This window comes from Talpa europaea (genome assembly GCF_964194135.1).
Source record: "Talpa europaea genome assembly, chromosome: 10".
Lineage (NCBI taxonomy): Eukaryota > Metazoa > Chordata > Mammalia > Eulipotyphla > Talpidae > Talpa > Talpa europaea.
In genome coordinates this window covers 69,730,896-69,745,201 of record NC_140077.1, presented here as the reverse complement: position 1 = coordinate 69,745,201, position 14,306 = coordinate 69,730,896, and the positions used below count along the sequence as shown (strand labels likewise).

General features: G+C 49.0%; 1 protein-coding gene across 4 annotated transcripts in view; it reads left to right on the top strand.

Annotated features, from left to right (window-relative positions):
* Nucleotides 1–14,306, top strand: part of RCOR3 (REST corepressor 3) — a gene marked incomplete at both ends in the record, with an annotated part of 39,128 nt that overhangs the window by 7,648 nt on the left and 17,174 nt on the right. For all 4 annotated transcript variants that reach the window (XM_084246321.1, XM_084246322.1, XM_084246320.1 and 1 more), the window contains 6 exons: nucleotides 675–752; nucleotides 3,092–3,144; nucleotides 4,934–5,095; nucleotides 6,507–6,631; nucleotides 7,314–7,392; nucleotides 12,553–12,771. In XM_084246321.1, the coding sequence (XP_084102447.1) occupies nucleotides 675–752; nucleotides 3,092–3,144; nucleotides 4,934–5,095; nucleotides 6,507–6,631; nucleotides 7,314–7,392; nucleotides 12,553–12,771 (716 nt within the window). The remainder of the gene's footprint in view (nucleotides 1–674; nucleotides 753–3,091; nucleotides 3,145–4,933; nucleotides 5,096–6,506; nucleotides 6,632–7,313; nucleotides 7,393–12,552; nucleotides 12,772–14,306) is intronic.

Below are 14,306 nucleotides of genomic sequence, written 5' to 3'. Positions count from 1 at the left end.
TTAACCTGCCACCTGAGGTCTTCTCCCTAGTTTTCAAAGTCAGAATTTTTAATGACTCCTAAATAATGTATAGAAGGTTAAATCAGGTTTATTAAAATTATTTTAAAGTTTATTTATGCATTCAAGAGTTGGGGTGTAGGCTAGAGGCATGGGAAGTGAGAGGATTCACCAGAGACAGAGTGGGGAGCAGAACAGGCAGATCCACTGAGATCCATTGCTGAGGGGAGCAGCAGGAGACAGGAGAGGTCTGCTGCACCATGTGGGTAGCTCCCTGGCAGGGATCAAACTCATGCTGCAGTGGCTGCCGATAGTTTCATAGTGCTGTGTTTAACCCCTGCACCATCAGGGAGGCCCCTGTGGTTAAGTCAGATTTATTCCCGTCAGGGTTATGCATATATTTAAGAAAGCCTTTATTTTTATTTATTTTTATTTTTTGAAAGCCTTTATTTTTAAAGGGGAAAGCTTCAGTTTTTGTGAAATTCTCTTCATGTCCATGAGCTGCTTATTTGCTGTATTTAATATAAATCTCTCTTTGTTTGCCTTGTTTCCTGTACTTTCTTTGTCTTTTTTGGGTTTGGGCAGATACTGGACTAAGCTAGAAATAAAGCTTACTGTGTTCATACTGTGTGGATGTAAGTCAGGTCCCTCCTCCTCACAGCTGTTGCTCTCCCCAGGTGCCACCAAGTACTCGGACAAGGACAATGGAGGCATGCTCGTCTGGTCCCCCTACCACAGCATCCCCGACGCTAAGTGTAAGTCCCCAGACTGGTCACGTGGGCGGGGCCAGCGCCTCTCGAAACGTCCATCCCCATGATTTCCGGTCTCTTACATTCTCTTAAGAAAGCAGTTTGTTTTGTTGTCTTCTTGATGGAGGTTGTTCTTGTAGAATGTTCTTCCTTTAGAAAGAGCAGAGGGCTGAGCCTCGGGTTCGTGTCAGACCCAGACCCAGGAAGACTGGGGAGCCTGGGAGGTGATGTGCTGCACAGACCCTGCAGCAGGGAGGGCATTCACCACTTAGACGCCCCTCAAGCTCTCCTCAGTGTTGGTGCCAGACGCCAGTGCCGCCGTCCTTACCATTGCAAAGAGGAAGGTGAGAGCTGAGGGCAGCAGCTGTGTCTGGGCCACCTCTGTGCTCTTGGGACAGACCCCCTGGGTGACCGGCCATGGTGTGACTCAGACCTTGGTGTGACATAGCCAGCCCAACCCTTTGCAGCTGTCAGATGTAGGAAGCTCTCAGGTGACAAGAACAGGATTCCCACCCCGTCAGGTAGTCTAGAATGGCCTCTCTGAACCGTTTGGCAGCTGTTCCTGCAGCTGTGAGACCAGCTTGTCTTTTCAAAATACCAACTAAATCTTGAAAGTACCGGCGATGGTTTGTTTTATCCCATGATGATGAATGGCTGGTCACACCGGTGCCATAGGAGAGCCAAAGATTGGACATGGCTCCTTCCTCAGGCCCGCTGGCCTCCCTTCTCCAGCAGCAGGAGGGCTCCTGGTGACCTTGAGCCCCTTGCCCTTGAGGTGCTCTTCCCAGGAGACACCACGTTCATTGTCCATTCAGCCTGCAATGCGACAGTCGGCGGCCATTGGGTGTGTACGGTACACACAGCCTGGGTCCTATCACAGCCTGAACATGGGGTGGGGGCATGGCTTTCACTCTGGAAGCCTCGTATACAGAAAAGAAAGCCAGAAAGCTGGCACATTAAGGTGTGGGGTGTCCGTGTGGGCTGTCCCATGGAGGCTGACACTGTGTTTCTTAACCCTGGCTGTGCCTGCAATCACTTACTCCTCAAACCAGCTAACGCAGAATCTCAGGGTGGGGTGTGGACCCATTTGAAGGCCCCTCCTATGGTCCCAGTGAGTGGCCAGGGTTGAGGGCCCCAAGCCATGCATGCTGTCCAGCCTTCTGTCCACAGCTCAAGGCACTTGTTGAAGTCAGGCAGCTTCCACTTAGTCCTGCCTGCCTTCGTGTTGCGGGTTCTAAGTAAGATGCACTGTTTGGATTTTCTGCAAGAAGCTTAGGGAGATATAACAGGATCCATAACCATAAGAAAGCTCTCCTGCTGGCGTTACAGTGGTGTATTTCTGTATTAGACCGTGCTGTCCTGCTCATCAGATAGCAGACTCTTGCCAAGCACTTAGGATGTGGTTCGTAAGATACTGTTCAAAGCACTTTACAAACATTAGCTCATCTGCTCCCAGGAGGAAGGTCCTGCTGCCATCTCCAATTTAGAGCGAGGAGACTGAGGGCCGAAAAGGCCAAGTTACTTGCTGAAAGTGAGGAAACTGGTGGCAAGGCTGAGGGTCAAGCCCAGCCAGGCTAACTAATGGCGACCAGCCAGGTCGCCATTCTTAATCGCCACTTCTCAGAGATGTGCTTGAGGAATTAAGCAAAATAAGTGTTTAGTGTGAGGTGTCTGGAAGGTGACGCAATGAATCCCATGTAAGCCTGAGTTTCAATGCATGTGGGGTGGGGACGACCTGGCTGCAAGGCCTGGAGAGAACCGGGCATCTGGCCTTCAGCTGCCCTGACTGGTCATGCCTGGGCATGATGGCCTGGGAGGGTGGGCTACGATGCCGACTTCAGACAGCTTTTTGTGTAGCAAGTGGAAAGAACTGGAGAGACACCAGGGGCCCCAAAGTCATGTGTGTTGATCTTATGTGGAGCTGCAGAATCACACATGAGCCCCTTTCAGCAGGTAGAAGTGGGAAGGGGATGTGCTAAGGTGAGCATGTGCCTTATGCACCTATGTCTCCTGAAATAGCACAACCTCAAAGCCCAGCCACCTGCTGTTTCACACGGTGTCGGGCTTTGTTGGCCTCTCGGGTTAATTTTTTTGGTACAAAAGTAATTACACGCGTGACACCATATGGTGTAGAGCCCGTGAGTATGGCACTGTGGGCCCAAGGACATGCCACTAGGTGACACTTGGCACCCAGCGGGCTCGCGGCCCTGCCCCTGTGAGTCTTTTTGTCACCTTCACTGGAAAATGGCTTTGGCTGGTTTTTTTTCACCCCTGGAGTTACAAGGTTTTATTTTGCTCTGGCACATTAAGAGGGTGAGAGTCACTGATGCACCCCTTCCTTGCAGTGGACGAGTACATCGCCATCGCCAAGGAGAAACATGGCTACAACGTGGAGCAGGTGCGTAGGAGGCTCGCGTGGGCACGGGCTCCATGGGAAAACCACCCCATCTGGCTTCTGCCCTAAGAGAGCCCCTCACAGCGTCCCAAGGCAGCCTTGCCTGACCGCTTGGCACGAGGATGTTGCTTCTATAAACGTTCTCTGTCTCGAGGGCTCCAACACTTGGCTCTTGATGCCTCTGTAAGCCCTAGGATTAAGGCTTACAAAGAGAGAAACATTCTTTGAGCACAAGTAATTCCCTTGACTTTTTTTTTTTTAAAGACTTATTCATTTATGCACACAAGAACTGGGGTATAGGCCAGAGCTACAGGGAGTGAGAGGACCCACCTGAGACAGAGCAGGGAACAGAACAAGCGGACCAACCGAAATCCACTACTGAGGGGAGCAGCGGGGAGACAGGAGAGGTCTGCTGCGCCACGTTGGTAGCTCCCCAGCTGGCCAGGGATCGAACCTGCGCTATAAAGGCTGCAGACAGCCTCACAGTGCTGCTCAACCCCCTGCGCCACCAGGGAGGTCCCCCCTTGACTTTTTAATCTTAAAAATCCAAGAGACTTTTTGTTTAAAGAGATATTTAAGACTTAGATGTTCCAAATGGAATAATTCACAGAGGACTTTTATTAAATAACTTTAGGAGATAAGTATTTAACATACACATATTTAACACACACATAAAATATCTATGGCATATGGTTCATATCCCTAGTAATGAGGGACTGGTGATAATGGAAATATGAAAATGACATACTGTTAAATCTCATTTCAACTAAGTTTCACATCAACCTTTATCAGATCAGAATTAATATTAAAGTACGTGAATCACCCGGAACCTGGATTTTTAAGTGCTAAAGTCATATGGTTAAATCATGAAAAGTTGTGTCTGTGAAATTTGAGGTGTTACTTTATTTCTAAGTAGATTTTCGTGGATTTTGAAGCCTTGGATGATGAATTTTGTTTTTTAGCCTTGACTTTCTATTTAATATTCGTGTGAGAAAGTTTAATCTTTTAAAATGTGACTGCATTCATTTCAATGGACATATTGGAGAAATTAGCAAAAACTCACTATTTACAAAATTACTTTATCTCTTCTTTTTTTTTTAAAGTGTCCCCTAAATATTCTCAGTCCCTTGCAGTAAAAAAGGCTCGTTAGTTACAATGGAAGGGAAAGTGGTAGCAGTGTTGGAAGTTGTCTATTTCAGGCTTTCTTATGATTAAAGTGGTGATAAGTCATTCTTAATTCTTGGTGTGTTATGACATTTAAAAACCTGCCACAACACCTGTGGTTAAACACACCTGCAGAGTGAAGCACTTCATCTCCATAGCATGCTCAGCCCAGGGTAACACCCAAAAGGTTCACACTTAAATATTTCTCTCCTGCGTCTCAACCGAGTCCTCTAGTTTTGTGTTAGAATTGATAGTTTCACCCAAGTATTGATGACTAGATTTTTTCTGCTTAGCCTTTCTCTCTCCCCACATTGACAAATGAGTAAACGGGGTGAAAATCTCCATCTGAGCTTCCGAACAGGCTTTAGCCATTAAGTCAGTCTCCCCAGCTCTCTGCTCCCTGGATCGTGCAGCAAATCTGGTAGGTGAGATTTTTTTCGCTGTCCCAAGGCCCCCGTTTAAAGGGAAGAAAGAAATGAGGCCCGTTGCTTGCCTCTGCTAAAGAGCCCCAGACTGTGAGTGTGTCATGAAGTCATAGGTTTAAGGTTTCAAACTAACTTGTGTTTGACTTTTTAAGTGTGGTGGGACCTGAGTCCACTAAAACCAAAGGGGATGGTTTCTCTTCAAGGCGCTTGGCATGTTGTTCTGGCATAAACATAACATTGAGAAGTCCCTTGCTGACCTCCCTAATTTCACTCCCTTTCCGGATGAGTGGACCGTGGAAGATAAAGTCCTATTTGAACAAGCCTTTAGTTTTCACGGGAAGAGCTTTCACAGGATTCAGCAAATGGTATGGTGATTTTGGTCTCCCGCTAATTCCTACCTAAATGTATCTTATGCTTTTACTAAACACTTGTGATTATAGGAACAGAAAGACTTTCCAATCTAATTTTACTGTTTAAAAGTAGTTTGAAATTTATGTATTTGCATACAGTGCTATTTTCACAACAATGCCTGATAGTTAAATGCAGTTTCGTTGTAATAAGTTAATTTTTATTTTGACTTAAATATATTTAATAGAACTTTAAATGTTTGTTGTTCCAGGAAAGAAATCATAATTTTGGTTTTAGTTTTAAACACTGCATTTTTTTTAACATTGGGATTTTATTTTCCAATTTATATTCCTTTGGATATAAAAACCAATTTTTCAGAATTCTGTGTTATTTCTGTATTATTTAAGTATTGTTCAGATGCTGATGTCTTTTAGAGGAGAAAAACTGCTCTTTATTTCTGGCTCTTACATTTTTATAATAGCCTGAAAATAAAATAATCCGGAAACAGGTCTGCATTAAGCTCTTGTAACCTAAATGGAGGAAGATCAGACAATGTTTACAAACATGCTAAGTGTCTTCCATAATTAGAGAACCATTTTGGTGGGGAGCGTGGTCCTTGCTTCCCTGCAGGACAAATCAGTGCATGACCATTAGTCATTTTCATGCCCTGAGACTTTATTTGGTAGCTAAAGTCTGCTTGCATTCTTTATCATTTTAAAACCCGGATTAAAACAAAATGACTTAAAGAATCCACCATTAAGGACTGAATAGTTTTTCTTCAAAGCATTAAGTGAAAGAAACCAGACATAGACGGCCACGTGGGGTGTGATTCCATTTATATGAGGTATCCAGGACAGGCCAGTCGCAGAGGGGAGGAGATGAGCTTTCGGCAGGACGGGGATGAGAGGGGGTGGGGGGTTGGGGGTGGGGGGACGTGGCGGTGGCTATGGTCTCTGAGGTGCCTGGCACCAAGGACAGAGGGCAGAACCTCTTAGTGAAAAAATGCTGAATTGTACACTTTCAGCAGGTGAATTATATATGAAATAAATTACATATGAATAAAAAATTTCTCATTCTCAGAAGTGAAAAAAACTGAGCAACTCTTTAAGGAAAGCACATATTGACCTCCCAGTGACGGAGCCTGGAGCGTCTGGGCCATTCTTCCCCCATTAGCTGGTGCCCTGGCAGCCTTCCTGCCCTCCTCTACCTCAGAGCAAATAGGAATATTCTTCAGGGGTGTCAGTAATGTAGGTGTGACGGTCGCTGTGGCTGGAACGTGCTTTTTAGCACTCTGATTGGTACAGGTGACTGTGACAGCATTTTTCACCTGTGCCTTTGTGTGCTAAGCTTCAGAGAATGTCAGAAAGAGCATTCATCCTGTTATCAGAGCTTGTGATTAAACTATTAACCTGCTGTTTCTTTTTCAAGCTTCCAGATAAGACAATTGCTAGCCTTGTAAAATATTACTATTCCTGGAAAAAGACTCGATCAAGGACAAGCCTGATGGACCGCCAGGCTCGCAAACTAGCAAACAGGCACAACCAGGGCGACAGGTAGGTTGGCGTTTGCATGGTGTGTGCTCGGACCCTGAGCTGGGCTCATGCTCTTGAGTCAGCACGGTGATCCCTGCATGCCGTGAGTGCTCCTGGGTCCGCATCCCTAGCGCTGCCCTGACAGGCAGAGCGGAGAGAGCCAAAACCTTAACGGGAGGATCTCTCTGCCCCTTCCCTGCTCATCGGCCTCAGACATTGTGTCTGGAGATGTCTGAGCCGGGCAGAGGGCTCACCTGGGCTTCCTGTTCTGCTACCTGTGCTCCAAGGGCATCCTCTAGGGGGCCTTCCGGCTGCCACTGGCTTAGCAGCTGGGGCCACTTCACCCTCTCTCTGGTATCACATCACTTTCCTTCCTGGTTTTATTCTGTTTTTACCCCTCACTGGAGAACTGGCATGATAACAATCTATCAAATGTATCCTCTTGTCCAAGTGCTGCTTCTTTTTAAATATCTTTGCTATTGGGAGTCTTACTCTTAAGCTGGAAATGTTGCTAAAGTGACTCTATATGCCCAAAAGGATAAATGTTTCTCCACACCCCAGATCTCTGCTAGTCTTCCCTAAGACAGCTCTTATTCTGTGGGGGAACATTCAGCAAAACGATACACAGGGTTTGTCATAGGTTGACATGACACGCTCTGGAATAGACAAGGGAAGTAAATTTGCTGTGTTTGTTTCTTCTCAGCGATGATGATGTGGAAGAAACACACCCAATGGATGGAAATGATAGTGATTATGACCCCAAAAAAGAAGCCAAGAAAGAGGTAATGCTGGTCCTCCTCTATGCTTATTCTGCAAACCCACACAGAAGCTGGGTGGCGGGAGCAGCGCTCGTGGAGAAAAGCATTTTGATAGAGGGATTTATGAGCTGGCAAGTCTCAGTGTTAACGGGAGGCTTTTAGGAAATAGTAATTCCTGAAACTTCTGTTAGCCCAGGGTTTAAGTGATTTGGGAGTTATCTTATCTGCTCAGAAGTTTAGAAGTCTTCGTTTTTAATCCATACACAAGAAATAAAACCCCCTTCAGAGGATGGAGCATTAAGTGTAAAATTAAGCTTTCTGGGTTTGCAGCCTCATTTTTCTGAAAACATTTCATGTGTTCCATGTTGCAGCAAATTAGAAGTTAGCTCCACTTCTAACAGCAGGTATACCGGCAGGCTAGGTCTGGTGTACCTAAAAGTTGGAGGCTGCCTGGGCGGGAGAAATGGGTGAGGCACTGGGGACAGCAGTGCCCATGGGCTCCGAGACCACATGAGGAGCTGGCCAGGTTGCTGCAGGCGTGCTTCTGAGGCCAGGAAGTAGGCCTCATGGCTGGCAGCTGTGGTAGTAGAAGTGACTGTGTCATCAGAGACTGACTAGCTCCTTTTCTTGTTGAATGAGTCCCCATCCTCATAGGAAACGTCAGGCCCTTGACCACCTGGCCCTACCACTTAAGCTCTTTCAGCAGTGAAAGTCCTTACTATCCTCCTCTTAACCTCCCCCAGACACTTGACTCTTTTACCCTGCTCACTGTCCTTGCGCTCTGTCCCCAAACTGCCCGTCCCCAGAGCTCAAGGCCAGCAGCCCACCCCAAAGATGCCCTCCTCCCAGCCCAGGGCCCCATTCCCTACAGTGAGTTTCCTGCTCCCTCTCCACAGCCCCAAAGAACACGGGCACAACTTCCCCTCCTACTAAGCGGGCACATGTCAAGCTGGGACCCTCAGCTTCCCAGCCCTGCACTGCTTCAGCCCCTCCCTGGACTGCTCCGTGGAGGTCACTCTCCCACCCAGCCCACTCAACCTGGGCTCTGAGAAGGCCAGAAGGGCCACAGCCCAGCTTGTGTGCCCTGGCTGCTGGCACAAGCAGGTGTCACCAGCGTGGTGACAGGAACGGTGCTCTGGGGGTCCTGGTGGGACAGTCTCCCGCCCTGTTCTGTGTCGCTCTGGGCTGATTGGCGCCCCTGCCCCAGCCCTACGTCTGGGGCCCCTGCCCCCCATCTGGGGCCTTCTCCATCAGTTCTCTCTGTGCATTTTCATCCTTCCTGTTGCCTCCCAAACGTGTGTCCAGGCTGAAAGCATGGCCCTCTCATCCTGGCTGGAAACCCAGGCCTCACCAGCCCTGCAGCCCCATGTCAGACTCAGGCACCATGTCCACTCCTGGCCTTGGGCATTTTAAGCTATGTGCCCTGGTTCCCGAGAAGCCCGGGAGTGGTGCCGCCCTCTGGCCCTGTGTAGAGCTGCCTCTGGAAGGCCTGAGCCTTCCAGTGGGACTGCTGACCGAGGTATAGTCCACAGGTGATGCTCATGGCAGTACAGCGTGGCCACCTTCATCCTCCCTGCACAGTGACCATGGCCAGTCGAGACAGCATCCGTTAATTTACTCTCCCGACAGCACCAAGTGTGCAGCGGGCGCCTTGAACCCCTCCTGGGACATCCTCCTGACCCTCCCTCGCTGTCGCTCTGTACTTGGCATCACTGGTTTTGATTCTCTTAAATAGCTGTAAAGTCTGCCCTTTGCTTCGTCATCCTCTGTGGCCGCCTAGGTTTTAGGCCCTCACATCTGTCCTTGTCTGCGCACTGCACCTGCCGGCCTGACCCAAGTCGCGAAACAATCTTATCTCCACATTAATTTGCATTTCCTTTGTAGAAATTTCTATCACCTGAGCTCCTCGCCATCCTGTTTCCTTTGGGCCCTCAGCTCCTTTTCTTTCTTCCCTTAGCCTCGGCAGGGCAGTGAAGAGTTGTCCTGATGTAGATAATCCTGCTCCTGGTTTGGGGGGGTCAGGTTTGTTTCAGCATCAAGCAGGGTGTTCATGAAAGTGTCCAGTTCCCTTTGGTGGGCTGTGGTGAGCCAGCGTGCGCCCTGTGGACCTGTGGGGTTCTGGCTTTTCAGCAGGGGCTGTTAACCGGGTCACCACCCCCAAGCTCAGTGCGAGCTCGGTCCTCGGCTGTTTCCCAGCCTCAATGCTACGTTCTGTTGCCTAAGCTGGTCCAGAATCGAGGGGGAATATTGCCCCGACCCCCTACTTCTCAATGGCTGGCACACTGAGGAATTTGAGGGCTTGTCTTTAAGCCTCCAGGCCTCTGTATGGCATTTTCCAGTATTTTCTTCATGAGTGCTCAGGAGGACAGACACTGGTTTTGGGTTTTGGGGCCTCAGATGCGCTAGTGATCTCTGGCTGAGCCCTGCACTCTTGCTGGCGGCTGCTTATCCAATCCTCTGACTGATGGGGGAGCGGCAAGGTAAAGATGTTGGGAAGCTGCTGTTCTAGGTGCCCAAAGTCACAGGCGTTGTCTGTTGCAACCAAATCAAAACTAATTATTGGTATGAACGACCCTCACACTCCTGCTTCAAAGGTTGTCTTGTCCGGCATCCTCTGCATCTGCTATTGTGAAGTATTGGCCTGAGTGTCTCAACTGGAAGGTCTGGGCCTTCCCCTTTGGGGGAAGTTACATTTTGTCTGTTCATCCCCTTTATAGTGATCTCCGTGTGTATTTTCATCTTTTGTTTGTTTAGCTTTTTCTAGTTTCTTTCCCCTCCTTCATGGTCCCTCTTCCCACACACACTTTTTTTTTTCTTTTTTGGATTAAGAAATCGCCTCTCATTTCATTGTTCATGCTCTGGGGTTGAGCTGTTTCTGTATTTCTGTTCTTATTGTGTACTCTGGAAGTTTCATCCTGCGTTTTTAACTTAGATTCTGGTGTGGGTGTCTGGAAGGAAAGTCTGAATGTCTGTTAGTGCAAGGTCCTACAGATAGTTGACTTCACCCTCACCACCCTGATTTATATACCATTTGTCCAGTTTTAGTTATACCTTAGTTTTTTTAACTCTCTCCAATTTAAGCATAGAGTATTTGTTTAGAGTTACCCACATGTTTAAATTTCACTTTGCTCACCATTCTTTCTTGAATATTAGACCTTCCTTTGAAAATAATTTCCCTTTTTCAGAGGTGTATCCTTTGTAGGTCAGTGTAGTGAGAATCATTATAAAGCAGTCCTTGGTTGTGTTTAACATCCCTTTCTCCCTTGTTTTTTTTTTTGTTTGTTTTTTTTTTTAAGATTTATTTATGTATGCATTCAAGAACTGGGGTACAGGCCAGAGGTGCAGGGGTGGTGAGAGGACACACCAGAGATGGAGTGGGGAGCAGAACAGGTGGATCCACGGAAATCCACTGCTGAGGGGAGCAGAAAGGAGACAGGAGAGGTCTGCTGTGTCGTGTGGGTAGCTCCCTGGCCAGCTGGGATCAAACTCATGCTGCAGAGGCTGCAGATAGCTTCGTAGTTCTGTGCTTAACCCTTTGTGCCACCAGGGAGGCCCTCTCCCTTGTTCTTAAAAGCTCAGTTTTGCTGGGGTCAGACTCCTTGCTTGATTTCTGATGTCTGGTGTCTGCTGCTTGTAGAAGTCTGCTGGGAGCTAATGCTGTTCCCTAGAGACAGTCTGTCTTTACTCTCTGCTTGCTTTTCTGGTCTTGTCTTTATCTTTAGTGTCCTCTAATTTCTCATTGATGTATCTGAGTATGGTTTTTTTGTTGAACTCGCTTTGGCTTCATTGTACTTCCTGAATCCTTTGTCTGAAGTTCTGTCCATTTCTCATATGCCTCCTCTTTGTGAGTATTGCTTCTCCCTAATTCTGTTCTTACCTTGGAACATTCTTTTTTTATTGAAAGATTTAGTTTATTTATGCATACAAGAGTTGAGTGCAGGCCAGAGGTGCAGGAGGTAAGAGGATTCACTGGAGACAGAGTGGGGAGCAGGGCAGGCAGATCCACTGAGGGAGCAGCAGGGAAACAGGAGAGATCTGCTGTACCATGTGGGTAGCTCCCTGGCCATGGCTCGAACTCATGCTGCAGTAGCTGCCAGTAACTTCATAGTGCTGAGACTTCACCCCTGCGCCACCAGGGAGGCCCCAGAACATTCTCTTTAGATGGACCTTCCTCATCTCTTACCCCCTCGTTGTACCCTCTACCCACCTGTTCTGCCTGGGGCATCTCTCTTCTCAGCATTCTTTTTTTTTTTTTTCTTTAAAGATTTATTTATTTATGCATACAAGAGCTGGGGTACAGACCAGAGATGCTGGGGGGGAGGTGAGAGGATCCACCAGAGACAGAGTGGGGAACAGAACAGTCAGACTGACTGAAATACACTGCTGAGGGGAGCAGTGGGCGAGACAGGGGAGGTCTGCCTCGCCATGTGGGTTTCTCCTGGCTGGCCGGGGATCGAACGCGTGATGCAGAAGCTGTGGATTGCTTCATAGTGCAGTGCTTAACTCCTTGCACCACCAGGGAGGCCCTCTTCTCAGCATTCTGACTCTCTGGTCTCCTCTGGAGCTCTGTCCATCCTGCGAGGGACAATCCACAGTATCACTAGCCTGTGTGTGTCTTTATTTCGGGGTATTCTTTGTGGCCCTTCTGCGAGCCCCATCTGCTTGTTGTGGTACTCCCCTCGACACTTTCTCAGTTCTGTATTTCCCTTCTCTGCAGATTGATGCCTTTCTTGCTGGTGCTGTCAGAACTTCTGATGTGCCCTGTGAGGGCCGAACTGCCCTTTGGGCTCACCGGCTCTTAAGGGTCTCAGGAGCTCATTTTCCTTGTTCATGTGGTAACTCTTTGAGACCCAGATTTAATAGACATACATTATTCTGCACACAGTTTGCATATGCTTCTGCAGAGTATCTGAAGACCCTACCGAAATGACATGTATTACACTAAGTTTTTGATTTTGGGTTTTAGATTTTAGATAGGTGATAGAAATATAACCCCCAAACCTGCCTGAATATGGGCCCCTAGGGGTAGGGAATCTGGGGAGATGTTTTGGGTTCTGTCCGCTCAGCTGAAGCCGTGGAAGGCAGGGCTCCCGAGGGAGGGTGCTCACACCCCCTCGTGCCCAGGGGTCCCCTGCCGCCCTGGTATTGTCGTCTGCTCCTGTGACTCCATCTTGGTCCTTCCAGGGCAGCACAGAGCCACCTGTGCAAACCAGCAAGATCGGGCTGGGGCGCAGGGAGTACCAGAGCCTGCAACACCGCCACCACGCACAGCGGTCCCGGTGCCGCCCACCTAAGGGCATGTACCTGACCCAGGAGGACGTGCTTGCCGTCTCCTGCAGTCCCAATGCTGCCAACACCATCCTGAGGCAGCTGGACGTGGAGCTCATCTCCCTGAAACGCCAGGTATTTATAGACACGGGTTTCTGGGGATGCTGGCATCTCACTCCCCTGTCCTCCTCAGCACCCAGGGGTGCTGAGCCACCGCTCACGCCTCCCTCCCACAGGCCTCATTGAGTGGGTTAAGTCCCAGCACCGCTACCCTTAGCTCTGTGGCCAGGGGAAGAGCAGCTGCTCCCTGAGCCTCAGGCCGTGTCTGTGAGGCTGGGGTCATGCTGGCCTTGTGGGGGTCAGCGATAGGTGAGGTGGTGACGAGCTGAGGCTGGCACACTGGGATGTGAGTGCCAGCTGCTGCCTGTCTTTAGTGGCACCAGCCGCCCCACAGCAAGAGCATCATCTCCTAAACAGGTGGCAGCTGCGTCTGCCCCTGGGGATCCAGAGCTGCTGGGCCAGGGACCCTGAGTAGCTGGACCTGAGCTCCAGCTGGGCCCCACCAGGCACTTCCTCTGTAACCTTGGAAGAATGTACTTCTCTCAGTAGTTTCCACAACATAAAATGCAGGCGGTGATGTGGTGGTTGGAAGGGATTAAAGAAGAGGCTGCACTGACGTGTGGTCTCACACTAGCCCCTCATACACAGCAGGTGCTCAGCCCGTGGCCCCTGCCCAGCCTCTCCCTCTCCCTGTCGTTTCTGCCCCTGCTCACCTCCGCCCGACTCCTCCTCAGTCTTCTGAGTCTGCTTTCTTGATCCCTCTTGCCTGACCTTGCGCTCTGCCAGTGGTTCTGAGCCTGCTCCACTAGCGGAGCCTTTTCTCCTAGGCTCCATGAATCCAGCTACCTGCTGGGCAGCACGCCCTGCTATCCCTCACTCACGTACACATATCACATAATGTGCTGGTGACCTCAGTTCACTATCATGAGCCAGCCACAGCCATGTCCACAGCATAGCCACAGCTACATCTGCAGCCCATGCACGGCATGCCCATGTCTACAGCCATGTCCACAGCCGCATCCACAGCGTGCCCACAGCCACTGCTGTGAAAACTTCCCATCTGACTCAAGCAGCCTCCCGCTCCTTCCCAGTAACTCAGGAGCTGCGCCTGCTTGGTGCCCACTGCACTCAGCGGCCTTCAGATGTCCCCTGGGGGATGTCGCATCTTTCTGGTGGCACTTTAGGACTTCTTGCCCCATGCTTTCTTCCTATCGTTCTCACTCCCACTGTGAAGGGTTGTGGCCCTTGTCTCGGGCTCCTTTTCCTCGGTGCCCCGGGTTTATTGCACGATTCTCATGGCATCATGAGCCTGCCCACCTATCAGGCCCAGCACAGCTGATCCTCCTTGCTCCCAAGAGTGTTGTGGGCTTGAGCATTGTGATTTGTTCCCTGTGAAACACCACGAGTGGCATTTTGTACCCAGTTAACACCAGCAAACATTATCCATCCTCGTCATTATTATTACTGGAGTAATTGTTATTTGATCAAAACACGATAGTAATGCCAAAGATTGATGGAATTTAATTCCTACATGTACTAATAGCATTTGGTTTTAAGGGATATTTATAGAAGATATTCAAGTATATGACTTGTGAACTGTGTCTTTAACC